At 49.1% G+C, this 10000-nt stretch overlaps 1 protein-coding gene across 1 annotated transcript in view; it reads right to left on the bottom strand.

The window, feature by feature from the left end:
- agbl4 (AGBL carboxypeptidase 4) overlaps positions 1–10000 on the bottom strand; it is a gene marked incomplete at both ends in the record, with an annotated part of 50910 nt that overhangs the window by 12995 nt on the left and 27915 nt on the right. Inside the window, 2 exon segments of the mRNA XM_084473516.1 lie at positions 1633–1785; positions 9675–9762. Coding sequence (XP_084329642.1) covers positions 1633–1785; positions 9675–9762 — 241 coding nt within the window.

The raw sequence follows: 10000 nt of genomic DNA, 5'->3' as shown, positions 1-10000 counted from the left end.
TCTCTCCCATCTTCCGTTCGATGTCACCACTCGCCTCGGCTGGGATTGGGGATGCGTCTGCTGTAGGCGACGCCCCCCCGCCCCCCCCCCCCCCCCCCAGTCCTCTGCTTACTTATTCCGGTCACACGAGGCGTCTTTACCAACAGCTGGCAGGTTTGCACCCGGCAGCAGCCAGACTGTGCTGTGTGTCTAAAGCCGACGTGTGGGACGAATACAACCAACATGTGTTCCCATCGAGGGTGCACACACATGCATTTGTTCCTGAGTGAATGGACATTTTGCATGGGGGGGGGGAGAGCCTTCTCAACACGAGTTTCGCCAAAAACCCCTGTGTGACCCGCAGCACTTATTTCTGAGTCGACCACCTGGATTTGAACGGCTGCTACCTCACCGCAGGATTCTACCGCTGGCTACTGAGCGTGGGAACCGGGGTGAAGCCTTAAGCTAGTGCCTTGCTCACGGGCAGCTTGGCAGTTGGGAGTTTTGGAGAATGGTTGTCGTTTTCACCCAGGTTGTCCAGTGGTGATACTCAGATCTGTCCTTCAGACCGAGGGGTTCAGAGTCACAGCACTGTGATGCATGCATGACTGGCCGTGTTTAAGGGTGGGTCGATGCAACTGTCACACATGTGCCAAGAAGACTTGGTGCTTCACGAGAAGGTAACAAAAAAACAAGACACAGGATACATTGTGTTGGTGCTGGTGTCATATAAGCTGGAGAGACTAAAACACTAAGACACTACACAAGTAAGATCAACCTGAAGCGAGGTCTTTATTGCAGACACACTGCTCCCAAGACGCATCAGAAAGCTTTCTCTTAGCTTTTCTCTCTACTCCATCTTCCTGGAGGCAGCTGCAAAGAGACTTGAAACTGACAGATCTTTGACAGACCCCTTGCTGTTTTCATAAAAGGCTCCTAAAAGACTTAAATGAACAGAACAGCATTGACTGCTGTCAACTTGAGCACTTGGTTTATATTTTTGCTTTGTGACAGTCACCTGTTGGTGTTGGTTTGGTGTTTAAAGCTGTGCTGTGCAGCCCTCCTGGCCAGGTCACCCTGGCAAAAATCGCAAAGTTTTTCAACCCGGATAGATTAGATAGATAGGCTTAATTAATTAGATGATTAGGATTTTACAAAAAAAGGGTTGACGTGTGCGTATATGTTTGTGTATATGTTGTGTGGGTGTGTGTCGGTATGTAGATGTGTGTGCCTGCGAGTAGTTTTGTGTGTGTGCTTGAGTCCAAGTACGTGTGTGTGTGTGTGTCTGTGTGTATGTGGTGCATGCATGCGTTTATGTATGTGTGTGTGTGTCTGTGAGTATTTTTGTGTGTGTGTGTGTGTGTGAGTCCGAGTAGGTTTGCGTGTGTGTGGTGCCTGCATGCATGCGTGTGTGTATGTGTGCGTGCTTGTGTCCGTGCGTCTGTCTGCTTGTGTGTGTGTGTGTGTGCGTGTGTGTGTGTGTGTGCGTGTATCCGTGCGTCCCCTCTGTCCTGTCCGCCTGTGCATGTATGTGTGTGTGCGTGCGTGCATGCCGTCCGTCTGCATGCGTGCGTGTATGTGCGTCCCTCCATCCGTCTGCCTGTGTGCGTGCACGTGCGCGTGCACGTGCACATGCACCGGGGCGCGCCTCACCAGGGAGAAGTCGGGCGCGTTGTGACAGAGCAGCCGGGGGAACACGGCCTGCCGGCGGACCCGCTCCTCCTCCTCGAACACGTTGCCGTACATGAAGCCGTTCAGCATGGTGGAGTGGGCGTGCACGTCGATGTAGAACTCCAGGTTCACCCGCTGGAGGAGAGCCGCCACCGCCGCCGCCGCCGCCACGGGAGGAGGAAGGAGACGGAGAGGAGAGAGTTAGAGAGAAGGAGAGAGATGTGAGGAGCAGGTACGTTGACGGATACAGGGAGACCCAAAGGGAAGAAAAAAACATGAAAACGCAGAAAGAAAAATAATAGGAGATGTGGAGGAATGAGACACGGCAGAGGGGGAGATAAATCACAAAAAAAAAGAAGGGCGACAGGCTGCTGGGATATCAGAAAAAGGCAAACAGAGACAGACACAGACATGGAAGATAGAAAACACGGCATATTTCTCTTTTGGCGCCAACGACAGTAAACATTGGAGCCGGTCCACCGGGAATAAGCAGTGGTCTGCTCTCTCTCCCGCTCTCTCTCACTCCCACTCACTCTTGCTCTCCCTCTCTCTTTCTCTCTCTCTCTCTCTCTCTCTCTCTCCCCCTGGAGACAGCACTTGGAGCTGATATGACTTCCACCCAGGGGAGTTCTGCGTCTCCTCCCCAGACACCGGCATCCCAGTACAGGCAGGAAACCTCAGTCAGACTCCGAGTGCATCCATTATGGGGCAGGGCATGATGGGGGGGGGGGTGGGGGGACGCCAGCCACGTGTATGGACTGTTAGGCTCGGAGGCATAAAGCATAATGAAGCGCATATGTTTTGGTAACTATGGCAACTCCTTCAAACACGAGTACACATTGTGCACGCGTCGCATATGAAGTCACACGCACACACACGCAAACACACACACGCCATCAAAAAAAGATAAAGCGGTTGATGTACGAAAAGCCCATAGATATTCACAGATGTCCGCGTCGATGGGATATCTACGGGGACATCTTGTGGAGGGGGATGAAGGCAGGCGCAGAGTGGGGAGAATTGTTATATTTCCCCTTCAGTAAACACGCCGTAACATGACTTTCATGTGTGGCGATATGGCGCCTCTCCCAGTCACTGTCTCATCTCTCTTGGTCCATACACACACACACACACATGGACACACATATACGGACACACACACCCACACACGCACACGTGGACACACATACACGTGGACACACATATACGGACACACACACCCACACATGCACACACGTGGACACACATACACGTGGACACACACACACACCCACACATGCACACACGTGGACACACATACACATGGACACACAACACACACACACATGCACACACATGCACACGTGGACACATATACACGTGGACACACACACACACACACACACACACACACACACACCCACACACACACACACACACATACACGCACACGCGCGCACACACACACACACACACACACACACACACACACACACACACACACACACAAACACACTGTGTTTCTACTCCTCCAGGTTTCATCCTTGCTCTCTCCTTCAGTTTTTTTCTTTCTCTCTTTCTTCCTCTTGATCTCCCTGGCTGCTCTCTGTCCCTCTCCTCCTCTCCTCCTCCTCTCCTCCTCTCCTCCTCTCCTCCTCCTCCTCTCATTGCACATTCCACTCCGCACCGTGCTCCCCGTGGGTCATCAGGCAGCGGAGGGAGGGACAGAGGAGAAGAGGAGGAGAGGAGGAGAGGAGGTGAGGAGGAGCCAGGGAGATAGTGGAGGAGAGGCAGAGCAGCAGGTACAGGGAAAAGAGGAGAGAGAGAGAGAGAGAGAGAGAGAGAGAGAGAGAGAGAGAGAGAGAGAGAGAGATAAAGAACGTGAGGGAAGGGAAGGTGAAAAGAAAGGAGGGAGAGCGAGAGAGAGAATAAAGGAGATGGATAGAGTAGGGTGATCATGCGTGTATGTTGAAGGAAAGGAGGGGGAGAGAGACAGACTGACAGAGAGAGAGAGAGAGAGAGGAGGATTAGGAGGAGAAGAGAAAAGGAAGACGCAAACAGAAACAGGAGAGTGAGAATCTGAGAAAGATACAGAGAAAGACAAACAGAGAAAAAAGACAAGGCAATAGAGCATGAGAGAGAGAGCACGTGTGCGCGCGCGAGAGAGAGAGAGTTAGAGAAGGAGAGAGAGATAGGGGGGAGAGAGCAAGGGAGAGAGAGCGTGAGAGAGGGGGGAGAGAGAGAGCTTGGGAAAGAGAGAGAGAGAGCAAGGTAGAGAGGGAGAAAGCAAGAAGAGAGAGTGAGAGCAAGGAGAGAGAGAGGGGGAAGAGAGTGAGGGGAGATAGAGAGAGGGCAAGAAAGAGGGGTAGAGAGAGAGAGAGAGAGAGAGAGAGAGAGAGAGAGAGAGAGAGAGATAGAGAGGGAGAGGGGCGAGGGAGGACCCCGGTGGTAAGGGCGACGCAGTGTGCCTGTGTTTGAAATTCCGCTCACAGCCAAAGCAATTTCCTGGCGGTGGCTGTGCTGTCAGCTGCGTGGCTGGCTGGCGGTGAAATATGGTGGGGAGGAGTGGGCCGCCAGCAGCCCCCCGACACCCTGATGGATGGAACCCCAGAGGAGAGGAGCAGGAGGGGAGAGAGACACAGAGAGAGAAGAAGAAGAGAGAAAGAGAGAAGAGAGAGCGAGAGAGAGCCAGAGAGAGAGAGAGAGAGCCAGAGAGAGAGAGAGAGCCAGAGAGAGAGAGAGAGGCAACAGAAAAACAACAACAAAAAATATAATATAAGAAAGGAAAAAGCTAAATGCAGTGTACAGGGTGGAGGTGGAAGAGAGAGTGGGAGCGAGCCATAGAGAGGTAGAAAGAGAGAGAGAGAGAGAGAGAGAGAGAGAGAGAGAGAGAGAGAGAGAGAGAGAGAGAGAGAGAGAGAGGTAGAGCCAGCTCCATTAGGCAGTGGACCATCGAGGAGGTTTTCAGGGCAGCAAGCCAGGCAGTAAGCCAGGCGGTAGGCCAGGCAGTAAGCCAGTCATCCAGCTGTTTTACTAGTCAACCAACTGACATGGACCAACAACAACCAAACTAATAACAACCACTCCAATTTTACACGATCACTCTAAACATATCACTTTCCCTCAAGTCCAAATGATTGTGGCCTCTTTGTGATCATCCTGGCAATCAATTATTATTTCTAATAACTTCCCTTTGTGAAACATTGAATTCTATTACCTTTTTAGTGATTAGATGTGCTTCAGGATAAGCCATTCTGACACAATGGAGACATGGTCAATGGTTTCGGTTACACACAAAAACATGGAATGTTTTTATTTTACAATGAAAGGCTCAGAAGATATTATAGTGTAATATGGGATTTTCGGTGTTAATCGATTTCTTTATTTTGAACTGCAGAGCACAACTTGTGGTTCCTTCAGTAGTCCTCGACTCCATTAGAAAACTTCTTGGTGAAGGACAGCCGAACAGGGCGACGATGTCAGGCAATACCAGGCATGCAGCATGGCAATGTCAAGACCTGGGCTCACTATAACAGTCAGTTAATGTCCTGTCAATCACAATGAGACAGGACTCAAAGCCCAGCCGATGTGATTGATGCTCCAATTAACACACTGCTTTGACCTCCACCATTGTTCATTTGAAATCACAATTAAGCAATTAGGGACAATTAAGTAATGGAGCCAATCAAATAAAAGACAGAAGACAAAACATTAAGAGAGAGCGAGAGATAGAGTGAAGGGAGAGGAAAACGGGGTGATCATTTTAAATTAAAGTAGTTTGGAGGATTTTCAGAAATGCTTGAGAATTGGTTCGAAAGAAACGCATGTTTAAGAGTTACTTTGTTCCCGTTGATGTCAAACAAGGCCGTTCGTAGCGCACAAACTTAGAAACCGTCGCAAAGTTGAAGTGAAACTGGCAGCTGCAGCAGTTTAGCGTAAAAACCAAGAAGGTCAAACGAATGAATTCTGTCAGACAAGCACTTATCTTTTGCATATTAATCAGAGAAGGGTAGTGCAGAGGGAAGGAGGTGGTGGTGGTGGTACAGGAGGGGGGGTTTAGGAGGCCGTAAACGCTGGGCTTATCTTTACACAGAGAAGGGGGGCGAATGGGCGGTCGAAGCGGTATTACAAGCTATAGAATAAAGCTCTTGGTTCAGCAGTATACCGTTCCGCCGCCGACGAGTCCTGCTGGATCAGGAGAAGGAAGTTAAAGGTATTAAGCCATGTGATGTGGCTGTATTAGCATATGATGCAAAACACTGTGCAAAGTCATCTGTGATCTGATCCACACCAAGACACACTGCGTATTGCCCGGCACGTTTCCTCGCCACCCAGGGTTAAATTTATGGATGTTTGTTCGTATGAATGTATGCATACGTTTAGAGTCAAACTCAAAGTGTCGAGTCACACAAATAGTGGAGGAAACGATCCAGACAAACAAACAAAAAACAACTTTAACCAAACTAGCATCACGATGCCCTTGAGAAAGGGGTTTCGGTGTAAAAGTAGCGGCGTCATCAAGGGGCCGATGTAGAAATAAAAACAGCATGCATGCTCAGTTAATGTCCCATGGATGAATAAAGGACATTAACAGCCACTGCTGCTCCAGATAAGATGGACTCTGCCCTGCCCTCAGGCCTCCAGTGGTGATGTAATGCACAGTCTTCGGTTCCATGGAGGATTCTCTATGGGCGGAAACGAATGGTGTTGCTCACACAGTAGTCTCCGTGGCAATGAGCAGTTATATATTAGACTACTGTGTGCATTCGATCCATATCTTTCAAGCCATATCCACTTTCAAGCTTGATTTTGCGTTTTTGCTATAAAGCTAACCACGTTTAGCGGCGGTGACTATTGAGTGCTGTAACCATGGTTCCAGTGCCATACATGGGCATGGAAACGATGATGTCGTTTATGAGTTCTGTGAGGCAGCAGAGGCACAGTGTGGCAGATGGCAAGACCTGCTTCAGAGATGGAAGTAAATTACACAGAACTCTCCCTCCATCTGTCTATCTGTGTATGTTAGCCCGCTTGCGTGTCAGTCCGTGTGTATCTCTGTATCTCTGTCTGTGTGTCTGTCTGGCTGTCATTTTAAACTTCATCAGTGCTCACGCTCAAGCTGCCTGATGCAGTTGCCTTGGCTGGGGACGCGAGCACGGAGGTGGATTGTGATGGGGCTGGTCGGGTGGCCGTGCTGGTGTGCCTAGAGGAGAGGCCTGCCAGGGACCTTTGAAGATGCACATGCTGCTCAGAAGGCCTTACGTGAGGGCTGAGGACCAGGGGGAGGACAGAGAGGAGACGGAAGGATGGAGAAATCAGGGGGAGAAGGGGTGGAAATAGCAAGGGAGACAGAGGATGTGAAGGCCAGGCAACGAGGAGGAGGAGCAGAGAAAGATGTGATCAGATATGTGAGGAGAGGAGGAGGAGGAGGAGGAGGAGGAGGAGAGTAGGAGGGGACAGGAGACGAGTGAAGAGGATGAGTGAGGAGAAGGAGGAGGAGGAGGAGCAGAACATTTTGGGATTAGATTTGTGAGGTGGTCAGAGAGGAGAGGAGGAGGAGGAGAGGAAGAGGATGAGTGAAGAAGATGAAGATGGAGAGTAGGAGGGGAAGAGGAGGGAGGAGGATGAGAGAGGAGGAGGGCAGAGGAGAGAAGACGAGGGGGAGAAAGAGAGGAGGAGAGAGGAGGAGGGAAGAGGAGTGGAGGGAAGAGGGGATGAGAGGAGGGGAACGAACAAAGAGAAAAAGGAGATATTGAACACATTATTCAATATAAAAGAGGAGGAGAAAGGAATATAAATGCTTGTGAACCAGGTTGAGTGAAGCATAAAGATTGCCAGAGTGAGAGCTTTATCCAACTCGTCCCACGCCCGGAGTAGAGGGGAGAGAGGGAGGATGGGAGGAGGTCAGAAGAGACGAAGACATGATGGGGACAAATTGGCCGTGAATCTCAGAGATGGATCAGAAAGGGGTTGGCTGACACCAGAGGACATTTGAAGACACAGACACACACAGACACACACAGACACACACACACACGCACACACATACGCACACAGACACACTCATACAAAAACACACAGATGGAGAAAGAAACATAACGACAGACACAGATACAGAAACAGAAACAGAAACAGAAACAAAGCAGAGAATAACATTCACACAGGTGGCATGACAGAAGCACATACATTAGTTTCAAATGGGAACACATTTTTTTTTAATATTAAAAAGGTCAAAGAGAAGCCATGGCAACAGTGGCCTCGTTGTCATCCATAACAAATTATCCAAAATGGCAGCGTCAGATTGGTCGCGGATCCATCGGCGCATGATGAATGCTCCTTGTAATCAGCCAATCAAAAAGAATTCCACCCTCGACTCTTGATAAATGCACTGCATCAGTAATGCTTTACGACGGCGATGGGTCCATTTGTTTCCTCCCGCCATCCCCCCTCCTCCACAACCCCCCCCCACTGCCCAAACCCGCAGCCGCCTACACCCCCCCCATTCACCGCCCATCCACCGCCCCATTTCCCTTTTTTCATCTTTTCAAAACAAACAACAGGGTAGCTTGGGAACAGATTATGGCTGCTTGCATCACTGACTCGCTCAGCCATTTTCCCCATTGACCAATGTTTAGCTGCGGATGGTAAATGATGGGAATTTATGCCGGGAGTGTCCTTGCCTTCACATGGATGGAGACGGAGTGTGAGTGAGTGAGAAGTTTGAGAGCCCGAATTGAAAACAACTCAAAAACTTTCCTACCGTCGATGCATTTATAGAAAGCATGAAATGGAGGCTGGAGATGCTGGGGCTTGATTTCATTTGCTTATTCGCCATACTCAAATGATATTAGTATTTCCCACCCTTGGAGGGCCATTTCAAATTGTATGGCTTTGCCACAATGTAGATTCAGGATCTCTATTCATTTTGATACAATACATTATAATTTCCTATTAACTGTGATATAATATGGAACGATAAATGCCAATTGATACACAAAACACAAACAAACAGAACAGAATCTTTTTTGTTTTTGTTTTGATTTGACTGGTACTTGTCTGGGGAACAAATCTCCGTTATTGAAGTAAAAGTGTGGCCAGAAAAAAAAGTCAATTTCCCAGCAGAAAGCTAAAAGTGCTGAACTCACATTAACAGAGGAACACTACGACTCACCAAAAGCGCGTCAACAGAGTGATGTTATTTGAACGCTGCGTTCTGATTCCTGGCGGACACCGCTGCTGTGAAGGCATTAGATGAATAATCGCGTCGCAACGGTGACATTGACAACGTGAAAATAAACCCCACCAACATTGAGCGATGTTCGGGACCAGTTCACAGATCAGTGGACGTTTGTGGTGCAGATTGCTCTGTTCTCTTAAAAACCACACACCTTATAAGCGACCCTGAGCATCATGTTTAGCCGGCCTATCCCTTTCCTGAACACGCTGTACGCATCATTAGTTATATTTAGCAGCTTGTAATAGTAGCCGGGGGTCGATGGAAGCGGAACACCCTGGGAGATGTATATAACACGCATCACGCTAGGGCTGTTTTGCTATAGTAATTTTTAATTTGCAATCTGGGTTCCGATGAGACTTGTTGAGTGGAAAAGACTCCTAACCTTTCCACCGAACCTTGTTCAGCCTAACCCTTGGGCTGTGTTCACACCATAGTTTTATTGATCTGTCCCTGATCCCGCTGACCCGCTGTAACTCTTTATTAGCCGCCATAAAACACATTGATTCTAATGCCCTGCCTGACCTTCTACCCATCAGCCTCGCTGGGAATCATCACCCTCGTCTTCATCATCATCCTAATCATCATCCTCCTCACCGCTATCATCATCATCACAGGATACACATTTCTTTGAAAAATAAAATACACTCAATTCAATTAATTTGAAATGATCCATAAGTCATTTACAGTATATACGACTTGAACGATTTTGAGCAAAATACATCCCCGTAACTTCTCATCTTTCTCACTTTCGTCACTGTTGAAACCTGACCGGTTGGAAGAACAAACAAAGTCTATCCTATAAGAAAACATGTGTCTCAAACAGTGGAGCCCTGAGCATGGCCTCCTCCAGGTACACATGATCTCCGGTGTACACCTCGGTGTGGAACTGGATCAACCTTGTCTCGAAAACAAAGACGCCACAAGCTTTGCTTTGCGGTGAGCAGGGTCTGATCCCCCAGCTTGGCTCATTAGCCCGGGGGCCTGTTGCGAAAGACTGGCAGCGACCAAGGGACACGGCGCGGGGGCCGTCGCAGGTACAACACTGGCACTGACACTGGCATCTGGGCAGACCCCCTCCCCGACACACGAGTGCTGTGTCGGATGGGATTAACTGTCTACAAGAGGGGGGGGGAG

This window comes from Micromesistius poutassou (genome assembly GCF_964030765.1).
Source record: "Micromesistius poutassou genome assembly, chromosome: 9".
NCBI lineage: Eukaryota > Metazoa > Chordata > Actinopteri > Gadiformes > Gadidae > Micromesistius > Micromesistius poutassou.
This window is presented reverse-complemented; position numbering and strand designations above follow the sequence as displayed.